The 15187-nt window shown below is 37.4% G+C and overlaps 2 protein-coding genes and 1 long non-coding RNA gene across 6 annotated transcripts in view; 1 reads left to right on the top strand and 2 right to left on the bottom strand.

The window, feature by feature from the left end:
• The window catches only part of rabl6b (RAB, member RAS oncogene family-like 6b), a 34595-nt gene extending 26206 nt beyond the window's left edge, over window positions 1-8389 (bottom strand). For 2 of the 4 annotated variants that reach the window (XM_072665072.1, XM_072665075.1), the window contains exons 1-3: window positions 8267-8389; window positions 4619-5070; window positions 1283-1417 (exon numbers count right to left, since the gene is read on the bottom strand). In XM_072665072.1, the coding sequence (XP_072521173.1) occupies window positions 1283-1417; window positions 4619-4751 (268 nt within the window). In that variant the 5' untranslated portion in view covers window positions 4752-5070; window positions 8267-8389. Of the gene's footprint in view, window positions 1-1282; window positions 1418-4618; window positions 5071-8031; window positions 8114-8266 lie in introns of all 4 variants that reach the window. The other 2 variants (XM_072665073.1, XM_072665074.1) reach the window with 2 other exon arrangements.
• LOC140542192 (uncharacterized) overlaps window positions 4206-15187 on the top strand; it is a 30207-nt gene continuing 19225 nt past the window's right edge. Inside the window, exon 1 of the long non-coding RNA XR_011977980.1 lies at window positions 4206-4244. This is a non-coding gene — a long non-coding RNA (uncharacterized lncRNA). The remainder of the gene's footprint in view (window positions 4245-15187) is intronic.
• tcn2 (transcobalamin II) overlaps window positions 9298-15187 on the bottom strand; it is an 11526-nt gene continuing 5636 nt past the window's right edge. The window contains exons 5-10 of the mRNA XM_072665076.1: window positions 14799-14951; window positions 13909-14081; window positions 12812-12986; window positions 11275-11455; window positions 10933-11051; window positions 9298-9624 (exon numbers count right to left, since the gene is read on the bottom strand). Of these exons, the coding sequence (XP_072521177.1) occupies window positions 9563-9624; window positions 10933-11051; window positions 11275-11455; window positions 12812-12986; window positions 13909-14081; window positions 14799-14951 (863 nt within the window). The 3' untranslated portion in view covers window positions 9298-9562. The remainder of the gene's footprint in view (window positions 9625-10932; window positions 11052-11274; window positions 11456-12811; window positions 12987-13908; window positions 14082-14798; window positions 14952-15187) is intronic.

Below are 15187 nucleotides of genomic sequence, written 5' to 3'. Positions count from 1 at the left end.
GGACTTCTGGAAGCAGCAGAACTAAAACCAACTACTCATCTAATAGAGTCTATTCTAATGAGGTCTAATTACAGTCTATGGGGTGTTTATTTACCTGGTCGTGCTTCTACATCACATTATAATTACACAGTTGTGGAAGAGGAGACACAAACAGAGCATTAGTAGTTCATATTTAAGCAGCAAAAAATCCTGAGTCATGATCATGGTGATTCTGTCCTGTAATATATATCGCAATATTAAAAAAGCAGAGGGATTCTCACCAGAGATCAATTATCCCACCTAATAATGCACTCTCCTTATCCAGGACTGCAGTAAAATCAATGATATTGAGCAGATATGAGCAGATATAATCAATTATAATCTATATAATCTAGCTCTGGTAAATATGTCATGGAAAATGAGCACAGTGCACATTTTTATTTTGCATGAAGCAGCTAAACAAGCTGTAATATATAATTAATATTGCCTTATATAACATTGCACGTCCTGCGAAGTGACTACTGCGCATGCCCACTTTGCGGTAACGATGCCGACACCCTAGTACAAATATCTGCTCAGTAAAACACTGATATTATAATAAACACTAATAATAACACTCCTACAGAAGGTGGTGGTGGTGGTTCTCCATCACTTTGTTCATCACTAGAACATCTCCTCATGGTTCTCTAGAGTTCTCCTCATGGAGTTTAGTACTATTTAGAGTTCACCTCAGATCAACACCTGGTTTGGTGGTAAATCAGGGCTTAATGATGGTAAATCAGGTGAGCTGCTGCTGCTGATGATGATGATGATGGAGTTGAACACATCCTCCACGCTGTGCTGGCTGGACTGGGGGGCGTCCAGGAGAAACCTGGAGGAACCGAGCTCTGTTCTTCAGACTAGCTCACCGACAAGATCTCACTACTTTCTTTCTTCAGAATGAGATCTTGGATCTAAATTTTTGGATTCATGTTCACCTGCTTTATCTGTTCTGATGAGATCTGAAGCTTCTACTGTAAAAACTCTCTCACTGCTGAGAGACAGGGTTCATAATTATGTGCACCTAAAACCTCTGCACAGTGCTGTATACTGAATATTATAATATTTAAAATTTAAAAAGAGTCAAATAAAAATCAGGGTCATTATTTCATTATAAATGTGACACATTTAGGCTAATCTTCATATTTAGGTTTTCCTCATACACCAGTAATACGTTACCTCCCAAGGGAGACAAAGAGTGAGGTCATACTATGTGAAATTACGCTCAAGTAAGTGATGAAAGTTGGATTGGTGAAGGTCTTACTCTTATAGTTCCAGTGGATGCTGGTGACCTGGATCTCCTGAGTGGGAATGTACTCCTCCTGGAATTTTCCACCCTGAAGTCGCTGCCACAGCGTACTCTTCCCTGTGTTTCGGTCCCCACGGATCACAATCTTCACTAAAACACACACAGCCAACAGAGAAGTGGGATCAAAACATGGGGTGGAACGAAATTGAGATCTCAAGGTCCCATTTACACCCAAAGAGCTATTATTAAATAAATAAATTAATAATAATTAAAAGAAATAGTATATAAGAATAACATTAGAACATCTCCAAAGTTCTCCTCATGGAGTCTAGTATTATTTAGAGTTCTCCTCCTATCAACACCTGGTTTGGTAAATCAGGGCTTAAGGATGGTAAAGCATTGGGAGTGGCTCAGACTTTAAAGCTAATACCTGATCTATTTAATTTTTTTTTAGCTGAAGTCTACATCTCTCGGAGCAAGTCTAGAGACCACTACCATAGAAGAACCACTTGTGGATCCCTAAAAATAAATAAATAAATAAATAAATAAATAAATACTGCAAAGGAAACTGCATTTCTGTAAATTACCCTAGACCTAACCCTATTTGGCCGCCTGAAGTCGGGAACCCATGAACATCACCATCACCACCTGAAATGCTTGGCCATGCCTTTACTGTTGGCGCCATCAGTTACTTGTTTGACCGAACCTGAGCAGAAAGTAGAGCTCCATACACCTCAGAACTCACCCTGCTACGCCTATCAGCAGAACATCAGTGAAGAACATCACTCAGAAACCCCAGTGACCCAGCTCCACTGGCAGCCATAGAAGCCTATGCAGTCACAGTGCCTCCACCATGTTTGACAGATGATGTGGAAACCTTCCTTTCCTCCTCCACTAACTAATCTTGGTTTCATCTGTCCAACGTATCCTGCACTAGAACAGATCAGGCTTTTTAGATGTTTGGCCTTTTTGTTCTCCAGGGTTACCAGTGGTTTGCATCCTGAAGTAAAGCCTCTGTAGGCGTCTCTTGATTGTAGACTTTAACAATGATACGCCTACCCCCTCGAGAGTGTTCCTGACTTGACTAGATGTTGTGAAAGTCCCCCCCGTCCCCGTCCCCGTCCCCTGTCCCCCACCAAGCACTTATGGACCTTAAGGTCTATCATGGAGCAAATTTAGGAGGGTATCCTGGCTACATGCTCTGCCTCGCCACTGTTCCTCACAGAATCTGATTTTCTAAGACTCTCAGTAAGACACACTTGAGAAACCTCCAGGGAAACGTCATGAGATTTCAGGGAGAACATTATGGCCTAGATTTCCCTATTTCACAGCCACAAGTTGAGCTCAGTCTTGGACTAAACTGTTCTGTTGAAGGGGATTATCTGCTCACAATGGCGTTTGTAATCTAGACAGGAAAAAACATGATTTTAAGTATGATTATGAATTATTAATATTATAATTTAGGAATGCACTGCTGTCCAAATTTACATTTAAGGCCTTTAGCTAGTTTAAGCTGAAGTCTACATCTCTCGGAGCAGGTCTGGAGACCACTGCCAAAGAAGAACCACTTGTGGATCCCTAAAAAATATTTATAATAAAATACTGCAAAGGAAACTGCATTTCCGTAAATGAGACGCACAAGTGCGATTTATGAATTATTAATATTATTATTTAGGAATGCACTGCTGTCCAAATTTACATTTAAGGCCTTTAGCAGATGCTCTTCTCCAGAGCGACTGTTTACTCAAAAAACCCTACAAGAGGAATTTAATTATATTTTTAATTAAACCATATATGGTTTAATTGAACCATATATATAATAGGCTAAGTATTAGATAATGGTGACATAAGTATTAATAAAAGCTTACATTTGTATTATCTATTACTAGTAATAATTTTAATTGTAGTAACCTAATTAAATATTAAATATGCTTCAATATGACTCAAAAATATTAATATTAATAAACATAAATAATATATTATCTGAAATAATATGCATTTTCTTAATAAATATTTAAATTGTTTTATTATTATTATTATTTTGCTACTTTGAGATTTATAAAAATGTCATTAAGGCATAAGTTAGTCATTATTAAGTGATAAATACAGTATATCACTTGAAACATTATTAAATTCATCAAATTAATATATTATTACATTATTTTATTAAATGAAGATTTGATTAAACAGTTTATTACATTTATACTGTATTACTTATTTAAAGTATTTAAAAACATTCACTGTGCTTTAATTATTTGTATGTCACTAAATAAATGATTGATGATTCATACTACAGAATTTATTCATGCAAAAGTAACACTGATTTATTTATGAAGTATTATTACAAATTTTAAAATAATGATTAATTGTTTAAACAGGGCTGTAATTTTACAGTGTTGCCAAATGTTCACATATTTATAAAAACATAAAAATATCTTCAAACACCAGGGGAAGTTTATTCGACCACTTCGGAGCCAGGACAGAAATTGTGGACTGATGCCGATAATTTTTACGTAGATATTCGTTGATGCCGATACGTACGTGGTTATAACGCTTATTTCTACAGAGTTAGAAGAGTTAGAAGTGCAGTAGAATAAATAAAATGCAGATATCTGGAATATGATACGATGCATATCTAAAAAATATCAGCTTGAAATTTAATAAGCATTAAGCATTTATTAAGCATTGAAAACCACTGTTACTAATCAAAACAAGGCATCTGGGTGCAGGGAATCAGAGTACAGTGGGTGGAGTGCTCAAGGTACATGGCCTATGCAATGCTTATGAGCACTCTTCAATGATCAAATATCGAACATCTGAAAATATATGCATCGATATGCCCTATAGTGTCATAACAGGCACAGCGACAGTATAGACCGACCAGCCATAACATTATCACCACAGACAGGTGAAGTGAAAAACCTTGATGATTATCTAGTGATTTATTAGGCAGCGAGCGAACAGTCAGTTCTTGAAGGTGATGGATCTAGCCATATAACAATGGGTCAGAACATCTGCAAAACATCAGGCAGGTCCTGTAGGGTGTTCCCAGTGGTATGCAGTGGTCAGTACCTACCAAAAGTGCTCTAAGGAAAGACCACCGGTGAACAGGCGACAGGGTCATGGGCACATATGGCTCACTGATGTGATCCACAGAGGCCCCACCACACAACCTACAGGAGCTGCTGCTAACGTCTCCGTGCCAGACACCACAGGACGCCTTCAGAGGTCTTGTGGAGTCCATGCCTCAAATGGTGAGATCTACTGTGGTAGCACAAGGGTGACCTGCTCAATATTAAGCAGGTGGTGCTAATGTTATTCTCTCCATCTCCAGAAAGTGCTAGAACTTACTGTTGTACTGCACTCCTTTGGCAAACCGCCTCTGCAGACTCTGATTCATGGACTGTAGGCCTGCAGGGATGTTCTTGTCCTTTTGCTGGACAGGTGGCTCGGAGCCAACCAGCTTCTTCAGAGCAGACAGCATCTTGACGGAAGGCTTTTGAGGCAGAGGTCTGATGCGTCCGCAGGTCTTCCAGGCCCAAACCTGGCTTCTACTGGAGCCTCAGACGAGCCCCCCCCACCACACACACACACACACACCTGAGCGACTGCCTGGAATCGTCAATTAGGCATTTCTTAGCTTCTTTGCCATGACGGGTAACGTCTGCTCCGTACGGCGGTGAGAACCTCGACTTGGGGCTTTATCTTAATAGACAAATGAGTGACGTGACCGGCCCCGACTCTGGACTAGACCTTTCCACACAACGGCATGGTGCGTCTCTGCTGACCCCAGATAACAGAACCTATAAAGAAAACACAAGGAAAACCAGTCAGTCAGACTTCTGGACCATTTTGTCCCACCAACCTCGCACCTGGAGTGCCTCTGCAATGCACATTTTAGGGTTTACTGCCCATTCTAATCTCCTGTAAGGCTTAGAGTGATGTTTCAGACCATGGAAGCACAAAAAAACAGCACGGTGGGCTCCAGAAGCAGAATTAGGAAACACTCCAGTGGAAAGTCTATGAAAGCTTGTTCTGCAGATCTTCTGTAGGTTACCAGGGCCACATTACATCAAATCACTGTCATTTTTTTTTGTATTGTCTAGCTACAATACTCCTCATCAAGGTTTTTTTAACCTGGTGAATGGCTTAGTAACACACTTATGGGAAAATAAATGTGTTAACCTGGTAAAACACTAAAATTAAGCAGTAGAGAGGCCTACTGTAGCAAAGAGAAGGGTCCCTAGGGTACAAACACAGTCAAATCCCATTGCCTTTATGTAAACTGTAGTGCTTTCCTTCTCCAACACATCGGTTCTACCCTTGGGAATGAAAATATGATGGAAAACAGGTTTGTTAGTCCAGTAAGAAACTACAAAGATGCTCAACAGAGGTTTCCAGAGGCAAATAGACTGACCATTCAGGGAAAATGTCCCTCAAAGCATGTCCAGCAGATATTCCTGCAGCACTACACATTACCTTACTTGCATTACTTGCATTGCTTTTCAGTAAATGGTGGCATTTTCATGCTCTGACACTTGAGTTTAACCTCAGAAGAAGCTCAGAAATGGAAATACCATGCAAAACAGGTGTGGTAGTCCACTACAACACTGAAAGTGCTGTACAGCAGGCTCCAGAAGCAAGAACTGGGACCACTCCGGTCCCAGGCGTTCAAACAGAGCCTCATTACTACATCATTACTTTGTTAAAAGGTGGTGCTTTTATGCTCCAACACATCAGGCTAACCTCAGAAGAGCCTGGAAATATGGAAATATGATGGAAAACAGGTGCGTGAGCCGGTAAAAGGCTAATAAGGTGAAGCATAGGGGGCTCCAGAGGCAGGGATTGGGACCACTCAGGTTAAAGACTGTACAGTCTTTAGTAAATACACCTGTTTTAACCTAAGGGAAGATTTGTAACTGAAAGAATGATTAGTAAACGAGTTTATAAAGCAAAACGAATGATATCCCATCAAAAAAATGACTTAATCCAGTGATGTTAATAAGTCCCATCTAACTGAGCTGTGTTAGATATGGTTGAATCATATTATTATGCTTCAAATAACTAATTTTTGTAAAAAGGCTCCAGAAGCAGAACTGAAACCAGTCCCAAGCTCAATGTTTGATGAGCTGTGTTGCTTTAGAGTAGGAAAACATAGGAACATATATTAAGAAGTGCAGTACTGAAGGCTCCAGAAGCAGGATTGGGACCAGCCCCAGGTCTGCCCAGCAGATTGTCTAGGTAAACAGAACCATATTGGGTTACATGAGCACTTTTAACATGTTATTTATTTATTTATTCATTCATTTATTTATTTAATCATTCATTTACTTATTGTTTTAAATATATATAGAAATGCAGCACTGAAGGTTCCAGAAGCAGGATTGGGACCAGTCCCAGGTCTGCCCAGCAGATTGTCTAGGTAAATATTAGTATATAGTGTTGCAGTAGCACTTTTTACTTGATGAGCTGGGAGTCCCTTTATAGTAGGAAAGCATTATATATAGCATTTGGAAAACTTAAGAAGTGCAGTACTGAAGGCTCCAGAAGCAGGATTGGGACCAGTCCCAGGTCTGTTCAGCTGATCTTCTACTGGTACACAGAGCCATATTTCAAATAGCATGACTAGCTTTAAGCAGTTTAGCAATTTTATATAACGGTGAGTAGTGCTGTAGCAGAAAAATGTAACAATAATAAAATGAAAACATTAGAGAGTGCAGTACTGAAGGCTCCAGAGGCAGAATTGGGACCAGTCCCAAATTTTGTGTAGGTAAACAGAACCATATTGGGTTACATGAGCACTTTTAACATGTTATTTATTTATTTATTCATTCATTTATTGATTGTTTTAAATATATTTAAAAAAATGCAGCACTGAAGGTTCCAGAAGCAGGATTGGGACCAGTCCCAAGTCTGTCCAGCAGATTGTCTAGGTAAACAGAACCATATTGCGTTACATGAGCTTTTTAACATGTTGGTTATATATATATATATATATATATATATATATATATATATATATATATAAATATATATATATATATATATATATATATATATATATATATATATAAATATAAATATAAATATATATATATATATATATATATATATATATATATATATAATATTAAGTGCAGTACTGAAGGCTCCAGAGGCAGGATTGGGACCAGTCCCAAGTCTGTCCAGCAGATTGTCTAGGTAAACAGAACCATATTGCGTTACATGAGCTTTTTAACATGTTGGTTATATATATATATATATATATATATATATATATATATATATATATATATATATATATATATATTTATAATATTAAGTGCAGTACTGAAGGCTCCAGAGGCAGGATTGGGACCAGTCCCAGGTCTGTGCAGCTCATCTTCTACTGGTCCACACAGACATATGTCAAATTACATGACTAGTTTTTAGCAGTTTAGTCAATTTTAGTCATTAAAAATACTTTAAGGAGATAAAAAAAAATGTAAAAATGTAAAGTAAACACGAATCTGGAGAATCTGGGATATCCTCAGGAAAATGTGGTTCTATGAAATCTTCAATTTGTTCATTTATAACTACATTTACAGCCTTTAAATCGTTAATTTACACGTATTATATGATTAATTTATATATTAATTAATTAATTTAATGTATTTACGAGCACAGCCCGGTCTAGTAAACACATCTACCCTCAGCAGCTCGCTCCCATTACGGCTGCGCTGCACTGCAGTGAGCTGCACGCCGTCCACTACCGGTGCCAACACCTGGACTTCACCTGCCCAGACTGCCCGAGCCTTCACACCTGGACTGCTGACTAGAACAAGCCATCGCAGACATTTCAACCAGCTGTTTAGTGAAGATAAACAAGACAAGGAAGCCCCGTTATTTCAGAAACCTCAACAGGAGAGCTAAAGGCTATAGCTAGCTGCAGCAGCTGTAGTGAACGAGTCTGCTAACCTAGTTAGTGTTACAGCCCGATTAGGGACGAAACCCACTTACTTTGAATTTACAGCCCACATTCATGCTGACCCCGTAAAATCCATCCTTCTCCTTACACGATATCCACAGAGACATCCATAACAGCACGGACACATCAGCACAGAGAGTCCATCCGAGCAGGGAAGGCTAAAACCACACGGGGAAGCCAGGGGTACGCTCCAAACGGCCTGCGCGCACCCTACATAGGGCGCCTAAAAGTACTTCCGTAGCCAGGGCCTGAAACCAGTTTAAATATGAATATTTTTAAATATTATATAAAGTTAAATTAAAAATACAGTTTTGCTCAGAAATACTTCACGGCACTGGCTAACGTCGTGTTATAATTCCTGCATTTATTAATTCTAATTATTATTTATTTTATTATTTTTTTAATATATAAAAATGTGCAAAATAATTTGTTGTTATTAAGACAACAATTAATCACAACTGACTACATTCATGCTAAGTAAGCCAGAAAATGTAGTGCAATAGCAAACGTTTTGTTGATGTTTGTATTTTTTAATATATATAGAAAATTATACTTTATATCAAATATCAGTTAATTAGTCAATTATTTATTATTAAGAGTGTAAAAAATCATTTTAATAGTAAATATGGTCCAAATGGCCATTGAGGGTGTAGGGAGTAGTGTATATGAATTGGATGTGTCCAGAAACTGTGAAGCTCGCCATAAACGTTTTGTCCAGCTGTGAGATATCAAAATAAAAGTCCCCAGGCAGAGAATGTTTTTGAGTGTTTCACATAGGTTAAGCTTAGAGAGGATCAGGTGCCTTGTTGAAATGCCCAACAGTAGAAGATTCAGTTGACCAAAACAGTTGATCAAACCCACAATGTAAACTCTAAGATAATTTTTTAATTAATAAATTAAAATAAATAATAATAATAAAATAATAATAAATAAATAAACTCAATTTATTATTTGTAATCAATAATAATAATAATAATAATAATAAATTAAATAAAAAATCTAAGATTGTACTTGAAGTCATGCCTTTGGAGTGTGGACAATAGGATCTACAGACACTGTACAGTATGATGATTATTTTTTATTAACATGACATTAACATGCACACATTTAGTATCAGTCCTCAGACCATATAAATGTTATTGTCTTATCATCTTTAAAATTAGAGAATTAAAAATATGCTGTGATTCTGATACATGATCATGATCAGTAGAAACGCCTGCAGAATTACGCATCATGTAGAAAAGCTGAAATTTAAAATACAGCAGTAAAAACTGGAGGAAGTCTTAAAAAACTCCTCACACTCCTCCTCTAATCAACCTCTGATCATCTCAGTATGCAGTGTTCTTGATGGTGATCTTCTGAGCTTCCTCAATTTTATAGTCCTTGATGCCTGAAAAAGAAAGCAGTAATAATGTTTACCAACTCGCATCATTTCAGTCCAGAAAGTAGGAGTAGTGGCGTCAGTGCCCTGGAACTACAACACAATACAATGCTATAATAATAATAATAATAATAATAATAATAGCCTTTCACAATCCTAAGGGGTCTATACCTCTACCTAAATAATGCTTTACAGCACTGAAGGAGGAAGAGGACGAGGAAGGTCTTCAGGTGGGACAGTGCTGCAGTCCCACAGAGACTGGGGCAGGGTGCTACAGCACTGAAGGATCTGCCGCTGATAGTGGCGAGTGTAGTGTAGGGGACTGTAAGTAACCTGCTCTCTGAGGACCTGAGGGTTCGAGGGGGACAGTAAGGGTGGAGGAGCTCTGTAAGCTGAACAGGAGCCAGACCACAAATGAAACAAAATGTGGGATGTTACTGGGAGCCAGTGCAGCTGCTTGAGGATGGAGGGATGAGTGCAGATTTTTTTATTATATATGAGAATTCAGGCCACTGAGTTCTGAATGTACTGAAGGCTCTTAAACAATAAAAAGCTTCTTATTCAAATAAACCAAAATAATACCTTTAACTTTTAACTAAAAATATTGCAGTATGTAATTAAATTCAATTTAATGAAATGAAATTAAAATAGAAATGAATTTATATTGTTTTATATCTGGAATTGTAGCTCCTTAAAATTGCTATTGGCTACAAAATTACAAATATCTGCTGTTTATTGAGTTTAAGAAATATGATAAATTAAATATAATAAAATGTAATGACATTTGATTAAATTTATAAATGTAATTAAATTAAACTCTAAAATATAATTTATTTAAATCGCTTTATATCTGGAATTTATGATCCTTAAAATTACAAATATCTGCATGGAATATGATAAATAAAATAAAATAAAATAAAATAAATGTAAAATTAAATTAACGTAAATTAAATTAATTAAAATGTATTAATGTAATTAAATTAAACTATAAAATATAAATTAATTTATATTGCTCTATATCTGGTATTTTAACTCCCTAAAATTGCTATTGGCTACAAAATGAAAATTCAATTAAAATTCAATTAAATTAATAAAAAAAGATTTTCATTATTATTTTGTATTGTCCAATAAAATCTTTTAAGGTTGAAGTATATTTAAAACTAAAAAAATTCTACATTAAATGTGAGATTTCTTGAATAATATTCTAAAGCATCTCTATCTAATATATCAAATCTAATCACCGTGAGCAATCCTCTAAAGGTTTAACTGCATGTGTGTTTACACATAGACTCCTGAAGGTACGTGTGTGGAACTCACCCTGGGTCAGAGAGTTGCCATTTGAAGAGAGATGCCAGTATCTACGGTCAGTCTGACGTGCCTGTTCTCTATTCACCTGGCTAAGGAAGGGTCCCCACAGACTGTCCTCCTTCTCAAACCTGCAGCACAGAGGAGAAACGCAGTGTCTCGGCATCTTAAGAGTGTGGTGTATCAGCAGCAGCTCAGGTATCCCCCTCTAGGGGGCGCACTAACCAGGTCTGGACCTGCAAAAATGTCATTTATCAACCTACAATTTCTTTTGTGTGTGTGAAAATTTTTTCTGATGAAATGATGAAGTAGTAGAAGACAGCTGGAGGTCCTTCAGAAAGAAAGGAGACTCACGTGAAGCCCATCTGATGATCCTGGAGCAGCGTGAGGACCTCCAGCAGCGAGGAGCCGCTGGGAACCTCAAACTTGTACTCTGAGGATGAGCCGTCAGCCTTCAGCACCTCCACCTGCACTGGGACGTTGGTCAGGCTTGGCAGGACTTCCACAACAGGAGCAGCGTCCAGAACCAGAGTGTCTGTAAGGAAAAAATATTGGCTACAAATGTACAAATATCTGCAATTTAATGAGTTTATTAAATTAAATTTAATTAAATTAAATTAAACTCTAAATTATAATTAAATTAAATTTAATTAAATTAAATTAAACTCTAAATTATAATTAAATTAAATTTAATTAAATTAAATTTAATTAAACTCTAAAATATAATTAAATTAAATTAAATTAAATTAAACTCTAAAATATAATTACATTAAATAAAATAAAATTACATTCAACTCTAAAATATAATTATATATTTATATCTGGAATTTATGATCCTTAAAATTGCTATTGGCTACAAATTTACAGATATCTGCAGTCTAACGAGTTTATGAAATATGATAAATTAAATTAAATTATATTAAATTAAATTAAACTCCAAAATATAATTTATTTAAATCGCTTTATATCTGAAATTTATGATCCTTAAAATTGCTATTGGCTACAAAATTACAAATATCTGCATAAAATATTAATAAATGCATATAAAACTACGAGAAGGTCCTCCCAATTAATTTGATCATTTCAATAAATTAATCATTTTCTTTCATGTACTGGTTAATGCACTGGTTTTAATCAGTTTGTCTGGGTTGTGAGGAAGGGTGCAAGGTTCTATACCCTCTTTTAATACCTTCAGTTTACTGCATTATCTCTCAGAGTAGCACCATCTGTTTGTACTATAGGGACTACCCTTATAAAGGGTTTATGAATAGTTTAATTTATGTTAATTAGGTCATTTACACCCACAGACCTACAAATACACACTTATAGATAACGAATAAGCAGTTACAGCACATAAATAAAAGTGCTCATGACCTAATTAACAACAATAATTCATTTCAAAGCACTAAATAATACAATAACCTTAAAGGACAAAAGTATTGGGACACCTGCTTATGCGTTGCTTCTTCTGAAATCAAGGGTGTTAAAAAAAGCGCTCTGCTTTTCTTGGAGCGACTGTCTCTACTGTCCAGGGAAGAAGGCTTTCTACTAGATTTTGGAGGAGCATTGCTGTGAGGACTTGATTGCATTCAGCGACAGGTCAGGATGTTTGATGGGTGGATCACCACTCCACCTCATCATCCCCAACTGTTCCACAGGTCAATGCTGGGGGGCTTTACACTCATCTGGCCCACACCTGGCATTAGGCATGGTGCCAATAGATTCATGTTTTTGTCTAACAATGGGTGCATCTTAAAGTAGCTGTGTGCATTTATTAGAAGGTGTGTCCACAAACATTTGGACATGTAGTTTATTTTAGACAATTTGTGAAAAGTCCCATTAAACCATTATTAATTATGTAAATCATCAATAAATGACAGACTGTCTGTACCATCCTCATCGCGGCACTCCATGCTCTTCAGCTGGAGGTACGATCTCTGCTGTAGAGCAGGCAGGGTCTGGGAGATGGCCATGGCGTTGTGGTACGAGCCCTTTCTCGCGTCTGACCGGAGAGCCTCCATAGACGTGGAGCACTCCATCACGCTGCTGCCCATCGCCAGCAAGGCCTGAGGAACAAAGGGGGAACCACTGGGTCTGACGTTTAAAGCAACACTATGGAAAACTGGCATTTCTTGCTCCTGGGCTCCCCCTACAGTCAGGTAAGTGTAATTCTTTCAGTGCTTTCAACCAGCACCAAAGGACAACTGTAGATAGCAGTGAGCCGAGCCCGGAGTGGCAAAGACAGCGCTGCTATTTTATCTTTTTCAGTCAGTATAGAGCATAACCATGATTTTGAAGGTGCTATTTGAAAGTGGAAATGTTACATACTGTTGCTTTAAAGAAACAATAATGAGAATATGACGTCGTGGCACACTAAAACCTTGTTTCTTCAGAGTAGCAACAGAAGGAAAAACCTTCTTCACTTTCAATGGAAGTCAATGTAAAAAGATTTTAGTGAGCTTTTTAATGGCCCATTCATCATGAAATGTGGACGCAATGTAGAGCGCAACAGCCAGATTCACATTATGTCAAAAAGTGAAAAATGTCAAAATGGAGATACAATTTTTGCATGGGAGCGATGGTATGAGATCCATTTAAATGCTGCATGCTGTCAAGGTAGCATTGTATTATATAATGTTGATGGTCCAAAATAAAATTTTGTGGGACTCCCAGAATCGGGTAAACTAAATATAAGAGGTTAAAGCAGCATTATGCAAGAATTTGTATTTTTGGGCAGTGTAATTCACTTTTACTCCACTGCTGTAAATACAAATCCTGCTTTTAGCTGCCCCTCATGGACAGCTGGAGACATGCAAGTGAAAGAGGATGCTACCAATAGAGTTTGATGATTTTCCTCCTCTAACACACAGCCCCAAAAGCCTCAAAGGAAACTCAGAACTACTACTAATGCTATCGCATCAATACTGGATGCCAGCTCAGCACTTTCACTCTGGAGAAGTATCAAACACCCGAGCCCCCGAGACTCACCTGCACTGCCAGTCCAGTGCTGAACTCATTGCCCAAGTGTCCGTCAGTCCGTTGGGAGTTCAGAAGCTTCTGTTTGATGGTGGCCAGAGCTTTGTCCAGCTCTTCCACGTTCTTCATTGGGGTTCCAGCATCTTTCAGACACTGCAGAGCCATGCCTGCCATCGCATGTGAGTCTATGAAGGGTGAGAGAGGGCTTGAATGTGTACATCATCATTTCATGGCTTCATAATTTCTGTTCAGTTCTTTAGGAAACGATTCAATGTGTATTTAAATGATAAAAATCGAATCTTTTTTTGATCATCATCTTTTTGAATCATAAAAACAAACAATAAATCAAGATTTCTGCACTTGAAAATGGACTCAGACTTTTATTTTGGCCTAGAAATGACCAAAAACTGTCAGAATTTACTGTAATTTCATAGGCCCTAAAATAGAACCCTGTGGGACTCCACAAAATCTGGTAAACTAAATGGCCATAGGGCTTACAACTGAATTATTACCTAGGGTTTAAGAGGTTAAAGCAGCAGTATGCGAGTAATTGTGTTTTTACTCATGGGCTCCCCCTACAGTTGGGGACTGTACTTTTTCACTTGTTTCTCAACTGCTTTAAATACAAATCGTGCTTTTAGCTCCCCCTCATGGACAGCTGGACACATGCAAGTGAAAGTGGGATTTTACAGGATTTTACACTATGACACATTTATATTTACACTAATATAATACATAAAGTTGCTTTAATTCATGTTTACACTCTAATAAAATGGAAAGATCAGCCTCAAAATGTACAGAAGTTGATCGTGACCCTTCAGTGTTGTCAGGAATTTGGTTCCAGGGCTCTTATTAGGGCATTTTCTTATGAGGGTGTCTTTCTTGTTACTGTGTAAGCTCACCTATACAGAGGGAGTCTCCGTGCTTGATCAGGCCGTGCTGGACAGCGTGGACAAGTTTGTGACTGACGTGCGAGCTGACCCTCACGCCGCTCACACACAGAGCCAGAACGCCGAGAGAGTACTGGTAGTAGTTGGTCAGGGGGCGATGACTGACTGAGAAGAGATGAAATCAGCAAAAGCTGGAATTTAATGATAAAATGATGAGAGGCAAAATGTATATATAATAAATCATATGTACATGCCATTATTTCTGTGTGCAGTGAGTAAGCAAAACATTCATTTTACAATAAAAATTATTATACAAAAAATAATCATTGGCAATAATTTTGCTGATCCAATCAAGCAATAAAATGCAATAAAAATATTAATGATGAACTAATTAAGTATTA

Source organism: Salminus brasiliensis, chromosome 20 (genome assembly GCF_030463535.1).
Source record: "Salminus brasiliensis chromosome 20, fSalBra1.hap2, whole genome shotgun sequence".
In the NCBI taxonomy this organism is placed as follows: Eukaryota; Metazoa; Chordata; class Actinopteri; order Characiformes; family Bryconidae; genus Salminus; species Salminus brasiliensis.
Note: the sequence above shows the minus strand (reverse complement) of the source record. Positions and strands in the feature narration are given on the sequence as shown.